The sequence below is a fragment of the Canis lupus genome, chromosome 2 (genome assembly GCF_003254725.2).
Source record: "Canis lupus dingo isolate Sandy chromosome 2, ASM325472v2, whole genome shotgun sequence".
Lineage (NCBI taxonomy): Eukaryota > Metazoa > Chordata > Mammalia > Carnivora > Canidae > Canis > Canis lupus.
In genome coordinates this window covers 59,548,221-59,562,046 of record NC_064244.1, presented here as the reverse complement: position 1 = coordinate 59,562,046, position 13,826 = coordinate 59,548,221, and the positions used below count along the sequence as shown (strand labels likewise).

General features: G+C 38.6%; 1 protein-coding gene and 1 long non-coding RNA gene across 12 annotated transcripts in view; one reads left to right on the top strand and one right to left on the bottom strand.

The window, feature by feature from the left end:
* The window catches only part of LOC118354038 (uncharacterized), a 53,551-nt gene that overhangs the window by 586 nt on the left and 39,139 nt on the right, over window positions 1–13,826 (top strand). For all 4 annotated transcript variants that reach the window (XR_004813941.2, XR_004813942.2, XR_004813943.2 and 1 more), the window contains exons 2-3: window positions 2,170–2,245; window positions 13,379–13,529. This is a non-coding gene — a long non-coding RNA (uncharacterized LOC118354038). The remainder of the gene's footprint in view (window positions 1–2,169; window positions 2,246–13,378; window positions 13,530–13,826) is intronic.
* LOC112659995 (uncharacterized) overlaps window positions 256–13,826 on the bottom strand; it is a 60,658-nt gene continuing 47,087 nt past the window's right edge. For 5 of the 8 annotated variants that reach the window (XR_007407381.1, XR_004813938.2, XM_025447282.3 and 2 more), the window contains one exon: window positions 2,141–2,442. Coding sequence is in view for 3 of the 8 variants with exons in the window: in XM_025447282.3 (XP_025303067.3) it covers window positions 2,368–2,442 (75 nt within the window). In the remaining 5 variants the exon portion in view is untranslated. Of the gene's footprint in view, window positions 869–2,140; window positions 2,443–13,826 lie in introns of those variants that run through there. The other 3 variants (XR_007407378.1, XR_007407380.1, XR_004813930.2) reach the window with 2 other exon arrangements.

Below are 13,826 nucleotides of genomic sequence, written 5' to 3'. Positions count from 1 at the left end.
TTCATGAAAGATGAGAGAGAGAGAGAGAGAGAGAGAGAGAGAGGGAGGCAGAGGAAGAGAGAAAGAGAGGCAGAGGGAGAAGCAGGCTCCATGCCAGGAGCCTGATGTGGGACTTGATCCTGAGACTCCCGGATCACGCCCTGAGCCTAAGGCAGGCACTAAACCGCTGAGCCACCCAGGGATCCCCTGCCTCCAAGTTTTAAAGAAAAAAATTAATATTTGCACACATGTATACAGGGATGAGACAATCTTTTTTTTTTTTTGAGAATAACTTTTAATCAGCTGATTACACATACAAGTTATTTAAAACCTGTAAGTTGACCACATATAGGCATTTGACCCAGCCTCATATTTGTATGTCATCCTCAGTAATGACCTGGGTCCTTAAAAAGACAGGGAATGTATCGTAAGCCCTCAGAATACTTTATGCTACGGAGATTCCTTAAAGATTCATCTTAAAGCAGATGGTGGCAATTTAAAAATGACACAATATTGGCCTATCGACATATTTTTAAAATCTATTCTCACCAAACCCTGGAACTCTAGGGTTCTTAACACAAAGTACTATGTGCTAAAGAGAAAATAAAAGAGATGCCAGAATACACCTCAGATAAGGGGTTCTTTGGGATCTGGGGTTGGGGCAGGCCTCTTGGAGAAGGTGCCTCTTGATTTCAGGCCAGAAGAAACTGAACACAGCAGTTATGTGACCATCTGGGAAAAGATTTCCAGGCGGAGGGAACTGTCAGGAAGAAAGCTCCTGCTGAGGATTCTTGCTTGATGATCAATGAAAGAAGGGCATAGCATGGCTACTTGAGATGATGCTCACCAAAGTTATTTCCTCATCCAAACTGGTGAGATCCTCAACCACCTGAAGGGCAGAAAGTGAATACCACAGAATAAATGAGGAATAGGAGCTTAATATATTTTTAAAGCACCATGAATAAGCACAGCTGGTCTTATAGACAGTATTCTGGGGATGGCATTATACTCTTTTGCATACCATTTATAAAGAACGGAGACAGGCATGGCCCTAGTCAGTTTTCCCTATGAGTGATACAAAATAATCTTTTATTAATCTTATTTAAAATTTGTTACCATTGTACATGATCTCAGAAGACCAAGTGGAGAACATATTATACAAATCAAAGGAATAAATGAATATGAAAGAAAAGACAATTATATGCCCAAAAATTTCTGCCCATTCTGTTACACTATAAAGCATTTTGTAAATGTAAAGATTGCACATAAATATTAAGTAAATATATTAATGTAATCTTCCTCTGGGTTTTTAAAAGTAAGAATCTCAGTGGGCAAAGAGTTATAATTTCATATTTAAAAGTTCTCTCAGGCCCATGTTTTCCAGCATCTAGCAGTTACCACAGGAAAGTCGCTATCTTGGTGGAGATGATGAGGGTGATGGTTGAAAGCATTGAGTTGGGAGTAGATAGAACTAGGTTCAGGTCCCTACTTTGCCATTTAATAGCTGTGTGACCTTGGACAAAGCAGATCAGCTATCTGAGCCCTCATTTTGAAATGTGCAAAGTGTTAACATTTCTTCCTAATTCAAATTATTGTTGTTGGAATAAAATGAGATTATTTAGAGAATGAATGTAGCACAGTGCATGTGACATCCTCACGCTCATGATCACCATGTCATCTCATCAGAGGACATGGGTATGTAAGGATCACATACTTAAGTAATTGGAAATACACAAGACAGGCTCAGGATAGACTGTGGCACAGCAGTTGCCCTCACACCAGCAGACTTGGCATGGTCAACAGCTCTTCATAGCTTTATCAGTCAGTCCTCTCTGAAGAATCCAGAAAGGAGAGGATCAGCTTGTTGCCAACCGGTTGTACATACAGCGTAGCCACTTTGGCTTCTAATTCTTCATTAAGGAGTTTGACAATAGTCTTAAGAATGACTTCTGGAGAGAATTCCTGTCACCTGGAAACTCAAAGGATGCTGCCAATCTATATAAATAGGAAGCCAACTATACGATAATAATTTACTCTGGAGAACTGTAAAGACTAATGTTATTCATGATGGTGAAAGATATTCCGTTTTAGGCATATTTCCTGTGCTGCTACAGGGGGATCAACATATTTTCCCTTTTCCATTCAAAACAAAGACAGTGCATTAATTAGAAACATTGGGATTTATTCTAGGGAACAACTTGGAATATAAATTGAGGATGAAAAGGACACCATAATCAGGAAGCATCCACCAAGACCTCAACTGCTGGTAAGGTTATATACACCTTCTTGAGCTCTACTGCTCTCTGTCGTAAGATTCATTCTGCTTAGCAGCTTTCAACCTTCCATGGAGTAACTGATTAAAATAACCACAGCCTCATGCTTCATCTTTTAACCAAAGGGTGTGAATGTTTCTTTACTGGCATCATCAAAGATCTGGTGTATCCAGAAGAAAAACTTCATTTCCTGTTAGATCAAAAAGAAAATAAGATTTTAAAAACAGGCTGATACTACCAATTACTAAGTGATTTTATAAACACAAATTCTTAAGGGCTTGGTACATTTGCAAGCACACTTCATAATCAAAATAGATGGATCCTGTAAGGCAAACAGCTTACTAAAGTTTCATGGAAAAAAAGTAATGAACCCACAGTGAGGACTTGGGTTCAAGTCTTAGGTCAATTATTGAGCAGCTGAGTAGCCTGAGGCTTGGTCACTTCACTTCTTAGAATGTATTTACTCATCCATAAAATGGGAGTGGTGGTATTTATTTCAGGTTCCTTGTAGCATTGTGGTGGAAATTAAAACAGATAGTGTGTGTGGAAGTGCTTTCAAACTGCAAGAAGAACTGCTGTGTAAATGGTATTGTTATTACCAATTTCTAAGAATTATTGAACACCATATCCTTAGACCATATCAGCAAGCTGACACCTGACAAATGAGAACTCATTACTGTGTCATATCCCATTGTCTGTAGCTGTTTTCATTCTCAGCTGATAGGGTGGGCCTCTGTTGCCCTGTCAGCATAAATCCTTGGTAGAGGGCATTTCTCTAGAAGTGGAAAGGATTTCTAACTCCTGTCCCATCCTGTACCTTTCCACATACCCATACAGCCAAATGAAGGTCACTCAAAATTCCTCAAGCAAGAAAAGAGGAACATAGGAAGGATGTAGACACCTCTGTTTTAGGTTTTTCCATTTTTGTCAAGATTCTCTAGAGATCTGAATGGCCATAGTCTCCACTTCTGAAATTGCTGTGTAACAATAACTAGTTATTTACCATTTGTTGAGCACTTAAGGCAGTTGGTCATAACATAAGCTCCTGATGTAGAATATTTGACTTAATCATTACAACAAATATGAAATACTGGTATGGCCCTCCATGGACAAATTGGGAGATGAAGACTTGCAGAGGCTGGGCAACTTTCCTGAGGTCACATAGCTAGCTCATAAGTGGCAGAGTCAGTCCTACATCCCAGATCTGCATGGTCCCAAAGTGGATGGTCTGACCACTACCTTGTCAGATTTTTTCCTAAAAATTTATTCTGTTGTTACTCTTAGTTTTGTCTGAAATTTTCCCTTGGATAGGTTGTTATGTGGCACATCGGCTTCTTCCAGCATCCAAGTAGGTACTGTCAAATGATTCATTTTTGCATCCAACAAGTATTTATTGAGTATCTGCTATCTGCCAGCTACTGCACTGCAGTGGAAGGGTGTGGGGCAATGACTATGAATGAATACAGTCCCTTGATCCTACAGAGCATCCTTTCTCCCTGAGACATGCTGATGCATGAGGCTTGAGGAAAATCTCTTCAAATCAAAATACAGACTCATGATCACTATTGTTTATGAGAAGGTTCACCTTTGGCTTCCTTTCATTTCATTCCTTCAATCAGTGAAACCATGAATATTAGTCAGGTTCCTCTGAAGACTCAGATACTGTACTAGCCAATCTAAAGATAATATTGTATCAGCTACACCCTTTATTTACTCACAGTTACTAAAGAAATACTAGGGAATACCATTAAGATATGGTAATTCTCCGTTAACCATCCTGATGGGGGAAGGAAAATAGTTGGGATAAAGTGTGTGTACATGTGTGTATGTGTGTGTATCTCTTCCAGGTGATACATGTGTAGACCAAGAATTTGAGTGTGACCAAGAATTTGAGACTCTTTCCATTTTCAGCTTTTATAAAGAACTTTTGAGTTTGTAAACAATCCTCTTATTTTGTTCTGTAGAAGAAGTACTTATACATAGTACAACAGCAAAGAATTTAGGGAAAATAGGGACACTTGGATGGGTCAGTGATTGAGCATCTGCCTTCAGCTCAGGATGTGATCCCAGGGTCCTGGGAACAAGTCCCACATCAGGCTCCCCCCAGGGAGTCTGCTTCTCCATTCTGCCTATGTCTCTGCCTTTCTTTCTCTGTGTCTTTCATAAATAAATAAATTAAATTAAAAAAAAAAAGAATTTGGGGGCAAAAAGAGGTAAAAGGAAAGGTGAAAACCTCCCTGGATAATCTAGGGGCTGAGCAAACTTTTGAATGATTGTCATTGTTTTTAATGTGTTCCCATAGTTTCTGAGCACCCAGATCAAATCGAGGTTTCTTTTTTCCCTGAATGGTGATACCCCTCTGGACTATAAAACTTATTTTCATATTTTGGGGACCCTTTTCTTTGGAGAAATGTAAACTCCCTGAAGGAAATAGCCCTGCTATGTTCTTTACACCCCCAGTGGACAAGTTGGGTCACATAATAGGCACTGCATATGTACTTGCTGATTAATAGATTATGACTCTTAGAGAGGTAACAGTAGTACATGAAGAATTCCAGAGACCAAAAGCAAAGATATATTACCTAAAAGCCTTAATCTTCCCATCTGCTAAAGGCACTCAGTGTAGAGTGGTTAAGAAACCAAATTCTATCATTTTCTATTTCTGAATGTTTAGACAAATTACTTAATCTAATTGCCCCTCAGTTTATTCTCAACTATAAAACTGAGTATAATAAGATTGTCTAGACTGGAATGTCACTGTGAGGATTAAGTTAGTACAAGAATGGCATTTACAACACTGGCATGTAGAATGTATGATAAATGTTAGCTATTATTATTTGTGATTTTTTCTCTTATTTCTGAGGATGCAAAAGTCTTTCAAAATGAGAAAATAAAACATAATATATTATTTCATTCCAAAGATGATAGAAAATTTCATCCTTATCACTGCTTAAGTTTAATTTAAATAATGAAATTCAAAGCTGACCTCTGGTAAAGATGGCAGACTGCACACATGCATCTACTTTCACTCAGCTTCCTAAAATGGCAGAAAACGATCTTTTAAAAGGATGAATCTTCAGGGATTTGGAGAAGAAGAGAGGAGATGACAGCAACAAAATTTTCTCTTTTTTAAAAGATTTTATTTGTTTATTCACACAGAGAGAGGTAGAGACACAGGCAGAGGGAGAAGCAGGCTCTCCAGGGGAAGCCCCATGTTGGACTCAATCCTGAGCCTCTGGGATCATGCCCTGAGCCAAAGGCAGACTCTCAGCAACAGGTGTCCCAGCAACAAAATTTTTTTTAGTCAGGCTCACACATATGGAAAGTAAATTCATAACAGCCCCAGCATTGATTTGAAGAACAGTGGGGAAGGATGGAGTTTGAAGGGCAAAACACAGCAGAGCATCCAAGAGATACGTATACATAAAAGATCTAAGTGTAATTAGCATGCCAGGAAGAAATGATAAGAATTAATATGTAAGAATCTTCAAAAATGAATGACAGATATCAAACAACTATTCCAAGACACTGAAAGAATACCAAGGAGAATAAATGCAACCCTTCCATAAGAATCTCCACACCAAAGGCATATTATATTCAAACTGCTGAAAACTAGGGACAAAGGGAAAATTATGAAGGCAGGCAGGACAGAAAGAACATTCGATATAGCAGAATAAAAATGAAAGATAAGAATACCACAGATCTCTCATCAGAAACTATGCAACCCAGAAGATAATGGATTATGTCTCTGTAATTGAATAAAAATCTGTCAAATCTGAATCCTATACCCAGCAAAAATGTCTTTCAAAGAAAAAACATAGGAGAAATAAAGACTGCTGAACACAAACTCAAACCACACCTGAGTGAATTCATTGCCTGCAGACCCATGCTGTAAATAAGGTTAGAGGAAGTGCTTCAGGCAGAAGGACTCTAATAGCAGACCAAATCTTGGAATCTACAACCCAAAGAAACTGAGCACCCTGGAAATGAAATAACTAAAGATAAAGTTCAACATCCAGTTTTTATTGTTTTCAACTGTTCTGGAAGATAACTCTCTATAGCAAACATAGTAGTCTTGTGTTTTTATGGCATATGTAAGAGTAAGTATGTGGCAGCAATAAAACAGGAATGTGAGCAAGACATTCAGGACTGTATTGGGGTCCTTACACTCATCATGAAACAGAATATTATTTGAATGTAGATTTTAATTATATAAGACATATACGGTAACCTCAAAGGTAGCTACCAAATTTTTTTTCAGAGGTGTCCATGAGAATCCAAAGGTGGAAATAACATTGAATCATAAACAGGGCTCAATTAATCAAAAAGGAGGCAAGCAGGATGGAGAAAAGACACAAAGAACAAAAGGAGCAAATAGAAAACAGTTGGTTAGATGATAGGTTTTAATTCAATAGTCACATGTGATGTAAACTACACTAATCAAAATTTAGATCGTTAGATTAGATAAAGAAATAAGAGCCTACTATCTGCTGCCTCTAGAACCACCAACTTAAATATAAAGACCCAGGTTAGGAGAAAAAAAAAGAGATGTCTTGTAGACACTACGCAAGAGAAAGCTGAAGTAGCTTTATTAATATCAAAGCTGGCTTCAGGGGTGCCTGGGTGGCTCAGTCAGTTAAGCATCTGCCTTTGGCTTGGGTCATGATCCCAGGGTCTTGGGATCGAGCCTCATGCTGGGATCCCTGCTTCCTCCTCTCCCTCTCTCCCTCTCCTTGTTCATGCTCTTTCTCTTTCTCTCAAATTAATAAATAAAATCTTGAAAAAAAAGTTGGATTCAGACAAGAAATTTCACCAGTAATAAAGGGGCTTATTACATAATGAAAAGAGTTTCAATTCTCAAAAAAAGGACAAAAGCATTGATAATTGGATGCCTATAAATTCAAAGCTTAGGGGTACCTGGGTGACTCGGTCAGTTAGGCATCTGCCTTCTGCTCGGGTTATGGTCTTAGGGTGCTGGGATCAAGCCCCACATCGGGCTCCCTGCTCAGCAGGGAGCCTGCTTCTCCCTCTGCTCCTGCCTACCACTCCCTCTGTTTGTGCTCTTCCCTGTCAAATAAATAGATGAAATCTTTTAAAATATTCAAAGCTTAGGACAAGTGGTTAAATGCCTTGCAAAGAACATCTTACCAACATCAGCACAAAAGAAACAGAAAAATGCAAACAGAATTCATTTTGTATTTTCAAATTGAATTCATAATTAAAAACCTTTTGACAAGGCAAAGCTGGGCCCAGATGGCTTTTACTCACAAATTCTATCAAAATTGTAAGAGAAACACAAATATCAGCTTTACCCCAAACTCTGAGAATATAGAAGGAGATGCTATTTGAGTTGGTTTAGGAGGCCAGCATGACCCTGTTCCCGAAACCTGACAAAAACATTACAAGAAAAGAAAATCAGAGATCAAGATGGTGCATGAGTAAATATATACAAAATCCTTAATAAAATATTTTAAAAATCAAATTCAGCATCTTATGATGGGGATAAATATTACTAAGAAGTGGAATTTAGGCCAGGATTGCAAGGTTGGTTTTGCATTTTAAAATCAATAGTTGTAATTCACCACATTAATAGAATCAAGAGAAAAAATTTGTCGATGCAAAAATTTTGACAAAATTCTACACCGATTCATGAAAAAAACCCTCAAAAAACTAGGAAATGAAAGGAATGTCATCAGCCTGATAATGAGCATATGCAAAAGGAGGATAGTTAATGTCATACTCAGTGGGGAAATATTGAATGCTTCTTACTTCAGGAGGTATGATAGTGACAGTGATAGTCACTGTCTCCACTTCTGTTTAGTAATACACTGAAGGTACTAGCTAGTAAAAAAAAAAAAAATGTGAGAAAAATTGAAAAAGTTTACAAATTAAAAAAAAAGCAAAACTGGAAAAGATATACATGATCATATATATAGAAAACATTCTAAGAAATCTACCAAATTTCAATGTCCAAAGTTCCAGAACTGAAAGCAAATTTGGTGAAGTCTTAGGAATCAAGGTCAATATGTAAAATGTTAATTATATTTCAATTTTCTTTACCAGTGAACAATTAGAAGATAAAATCAGAAAGCAGTTTATTTACAATCACAGGAAAAACATAAACTACCCAAAAATAAATTTAAGGAAGTATATGCAAGACTCATATCCCAAAACCTACTCCATAAGCCATGTGACATGTGACATGCTTAGGGATTGGAAAAGTTAATATTGCTGAAGTGTCAGTTCTGCCCATATCGATCAATAGAGTCAGTGTGATCCCAATGAAAATTTCATGAATCTTTTAGTAGAAATTAACAAACTGATTGCAAATGTCTATGAAAATGCAAAAAAGGAGGAATAGGAAAAAGAACCTTACATAAAGCACACATTTAGAAGACTTACACTGTGAGCTTTCCAGACTTACTATGAAACCACAATAATTAAGACACTATACTGTTTACATAAAGACAGATAAACAAGTCAATGAAGCAGAATAAATTCCTGAATGAGATCGACACATATGGTCAGTTGATTTTCATAAAAGGCACATGTACAAACACACACACACACGTGCACACATCCACTGGGGAAAGGAAAGTTTTTGCCACAGATCACGTTAGAATAATTGTATATCCATTAAAAAATTACAAAAAAAAAAGAAAGAAAGAAAGAAAAAGATCCTACTTTCTACCTCACACCATACACAAAACTTAGGTTGTGTCAGGCCTTAATGTAAAATCTGAAACCATAAAGTTCAATGTTTTCTCAAAGAAAACATAGGAAAATATCCGTATGATCTAATGGTTGGCAAAGATTTCTTTGACAGGACACAAAAAGCCCTTCTTGTAAAAAAATCATGAATAGGACATAATCAAAATTTTAAATTTGTGCTCATTGAGCAACACCACAGGAGAAAAGACGAAATACAGGTGGGGAGAAATTTTTGCAAAGCCCATTTCTGACAAAGGACAGGTTGTCTAGAAATACAAGAACTTCTCCAATTGGGTAATAAAAGAGAAGCCGATAGCAAAAGACTGGAAACAATGGGAATGGTCATCAGCAAGTACATCTGTAAACCAATGATAGTATACTCTGCAGTGGAAACGTCATTCAGTCATTAAAAGGAATAGATTTCTGCATGAGTCTTAAAAACATCATTTTGAGCAAAAGCAGCCAGATGCAAAAAGTACCTACTGTATGATGCCATCAAAGATGTTCTAGAGAAGGGAAATGGAGTCTGTGATGGTAGAAAAAAAGCGATTGCTTCATGGAGGGGGATCAACTGCAAAGGTGTACCAGGGAAGTTTCTGGGGTAATGGAAATACCCCACAGTTGGATGGGTGTACAGTGAGGTGGGTGCATTCATTTAAAACTCATTGAACTGTACATTTCAAATCTGTGCATTGCATTGTACATAATTACACTTCGACTTAAAAAAAGGAGTAATTTAAAAGAATACCTTAATGGTAAGTGAAAGGAGCAAGTTACAACAATATGATTCCATTCATAGAACATTCAAAAATAGGCAAAGCGAAACAGGCTATTTCTCACTGTGAAATTAATTTCTAAACAATCTGCCACAAGAGCTGAAAGTGGTTGCCTCTGGGGAAGAGGAACTGGGGAGACTGCTATTTTTCTTCCCAAAATTTAGACTATGTGATGCTTTGAGAATCTGTGCATATCTAACCTCAGTACAAATAAAGACCAAAAAGAAAAAAAAAATCATACCCATTTGCAGGCTGGTGATCTTAGCTTCCATGGAGAATTGTTGACATTCTCTTCAGCTAGGGAATTATTTCTGGTGGGTGAATCATGCAGAAACTTTGGGCCGCTACGTCTGGGGGACGGCGTCCATTTGCTGTTGGTTGTATATTCTGGGCCACCTTGTTACTAGTCAAGCATGAAAGACAGTGCGGGGGGCGGGGGGAACCCAGCACATCAAGTGTGACAATACACTGCAAAAGTGTGCCTTAATTTAGAATACGGGTGCAGAACGGTGACAGGAAGCCGCTCTGCACTCCCTAATTACAAAGTCTCACTTCCACCAAGCTGACACAAATGTTAAGTCAAATTAAATATTGTCTAATTAACTAGCATACACGGGACTTCAAGACTGGTGACTAGGTATTATTGGGCTGAATAAGTGAAACGCAGGGACTTGCAGCGTCTCGGCCAACCCAGATCTGCTAGCTCAGCCAGCTGCGACAAGGGTAGGCCATTTTGTTTTCACACGTCTCTCCTTCAGGGCCCTGCTTGTAATATTTACAGAAAAAGGCAATGCTAGTAAACAGTTTCACACAATGAGGTGTGAGAGTGGATAGGGGCCTATTCAAGCTCTGAACTCCCCTGATGAGCTGCCAAAAGTTGTTATGAATGGCCCGGCTGACAGGGTGATGACGGATAAAGCAAAAACAAACAGCTCGGGTAATTCATGAAAACACACAGCACCAAGACAACTCAAAGTGGCGAGTGACAGTTAAGATAATGGAATTTTGGAAGCTTTTCTTCAGGGGTCCTTGCCATACAATTATTCTGTTAATAGATTCTCCCTTAATGTGGCTGGATCTTCAACTTTTTTTCCCACTGAATAATATTTATTATAACCGGTGCCACAGAAGCACGGGCCCTGGCCTTTCAAATGATGGTCAGTTTCTCATACAGAAACCGGAGCGGGATGAAATTTTTTTTCTTTTTTTTTTTTTTAGTTGAGGCCCCGTGTCTGCCATTTAAAGAAATAAAATATCCCCTTTCCGTTCCTATTACGAGAAACATCTCGAAGCATTCTTCCCTCATTTCTCTCATTTATAAACCATCCGCCGCAGACCTTTGATTAGAAAATAAATATTGGTTTGCACACTCAACTGCTAATATTTTCAAGGAGAATGATTTAAATGTGGTTGAAGTCGGTTTCCAATTCACATTGCCTATTTGGGGTTCATTCCCTTAAATCAGGCGTGACCAAGCAAGAAAGTATCAATTTGTCAGTGTTTTGCCTTGTACCCAATGGTTTGTCATGAAGTACATTCTGGTTTCTGTAACAATGGCCTATTGCTCAATTAATGTTTTAGAAAACAGAAACACGAATACATATATGAAGCATGTGTTTGCATGTACATAAATACTATCTGATCACGTGCCCAGAGAAAGAAAGAAGGAAGGAAGCAGAAGCCAGCAAACATAGGAGGAAAATTCAGATTCTGTTTATTTAATTTTTTTTGGTATGTCTTTGAGGGGCCCCTGGGTGGCTCAGTCAGTTAAGCGTCTGCCTTCGGCTCAGGTCATGATCCTGGGGTACTGGGATTGAGTCCCGCACTCTTCCTCTCCCTCTGCCCCCTGCGCGTGCTCTCTCTGGAGACCACCCTAATCAGAACTTGCATTCTAACAAGATCCTCAGGTGATTCATCTGCATATCAAGGTGTTGAGAAGCTCTATAATTTAGATGACTGAGTTTTCCTTAATAGTGTAAGTTCTATAGCTATAAAAACTTATAAGGATAAAGATCCATGTTTCACCAAAAGTTGAAAACTAGATTATAAATTATTTAAAGCGACCTGAAAGTAACTTAATATCTTCTTTCCAATTTCTTATTTTCTTCTCCCCACTCCCCCATGAAGTCTCAGAGTATCCTTGAGTTCACCAAGCCTTCTAGGGAGGTGCAACCCTCTGCGAATCACTTTCCTTCCGCCCCAGACATTCAAGGACTCACCCAGCACATTTTTGAGTGATAGGCATGATTTAACAGACTGGATTTAAAAATCCAATCACTGCAGTGAACTATATGACTTCTCTGGCAACAATAAAGTCATTTTTAAAAATCATATCTTGACTGCAGTAGCAACTGTTTAGCGGCTGGAATTCAGAGTAACGTTTTTTTACAGGAGAGACGTATCAATTGTTAGTCCTATACAACAGAGCTGCCCTACACCTGCCAAAGTCAGCAAAGACCCACCTCTGGGCACGCATTCCTTTAGGCTGTGTGGTCCTTAGTATAACTAGCTAATTACGGTTTTCTTTAGACTTGAAGGGACCGTGAGACCTGGTTCAACTCTCAACAGCTTTTTTGGGTGTTGATAAATTTAAATACATATAAATTTAAAAACTTAACATGGCCCCAGGTACTCTAAATAAAGGCAGAAGACAAAAGATAAGTTGGGGAAGCTATTAGGGACATGTGAAGCTGTTGGCTCGTTTCCTTAATTGACAAAGGGTTTTAATAATTCAGTTTGAAAAATACACACCCAGTGGGAAAGTGGACGAAGGATATGCATAGGCAATTCACGCGGAGTTGTAAAAAATACAAACTGAATAAATGTATAAAATGGTGCTCAATCTTCTTCATAATTAAAGGCATACAAATCAAAGCGAGTGTGAAAGAATGGTTCTTACCAATCTAGTTGGCAAAATTTAAAATGTTCGGTAATATCAGTAGTGTGCAGACACAGGTGTACTCGTCCAGCAGGGGTGATAATGTCACTTCAGCTGTTTTGAGGGGCAGTTTGGTAATATTTACCAATATTGTGAAGGCACTTACATTCTAAAGCAACAACTCTCCTGCGAGGAATTTAATCTAGGAAAATATTGGCAAAAGTGCCTTAAACTAGATGGATGAGGATAATACACAGTGCGACAGTATTGGCATTATTGGATGTCTGGAAGCAACCTCAAGGAGCATCACGCCAGAGGGCTGGGCAGCTGGGACAGTGCAACCCAACAAGAAGGGTTGCGAGAAGACCGTCGCAGCCATCCAGAGAATCATCCAGACCAGCACATGCTGCTACAGAATGATTTCTGAGATGTACCAGTCATGGAGAGACAAAGAACAGAAAAGCAGGAGATGGAGCAGTATGTACAATTTGATGTTTTTAGGTTAAACAAAAATATGTATATATTGGTCTATGATTGACTTTTTTCCCCCCGGAAATATAAGCAGCAGCTAAGATTGTTTAACTTTGTGATAAGGTTGAGGAATGGGAGAAAACCTTTTCATATAATTATATGTTTATCTTTTGAATTTTCTAAAAGAGGTGTGTGTGTGTGTGTTTGTGTGTGCGTGTGTCTGTGAGAGAGAGAGAGAGAGAGAAAGCAAAACCTTGGCATTGACATTACAAGCCATTTTGTTTTATTAGGTCCCAGATGTAAGAATGTTGTGGAAAATTCTTTGGAGTGACATTATTCTCCATAAGCTTATCTTCACCACTGGATTTCCACAGGCAAGCAGATTTCTCAACCACAAAGCAGCTAGATTTCCCAAAGAACTGCTGTGTCCTCTGGGCAATGGTGAGCAATTTTGGAGGGTAAAGAAAACTTCAGGAATTTGGGGAAAGCATAGTCAGAAAAATTTAGCTGCACACAAAATTCTGGGTTCATTTTGGGGTTTTATAAGACACCTGAGACCTATTCATGGACTGCGTGGGCTCAAGACCAGGAAGTTAAGGATCAGCCACCCTAGAGAATCTTGAGGTCGGAATGCCACCGGCTTTATAATTTTATACATAGCTCTTTGGCTGGACCATTTGGCCTTCAAGGCCTTGCTGGGCTGCTCCTGTGGGAAGACCTTCCTGCCTCTTCCAGGCC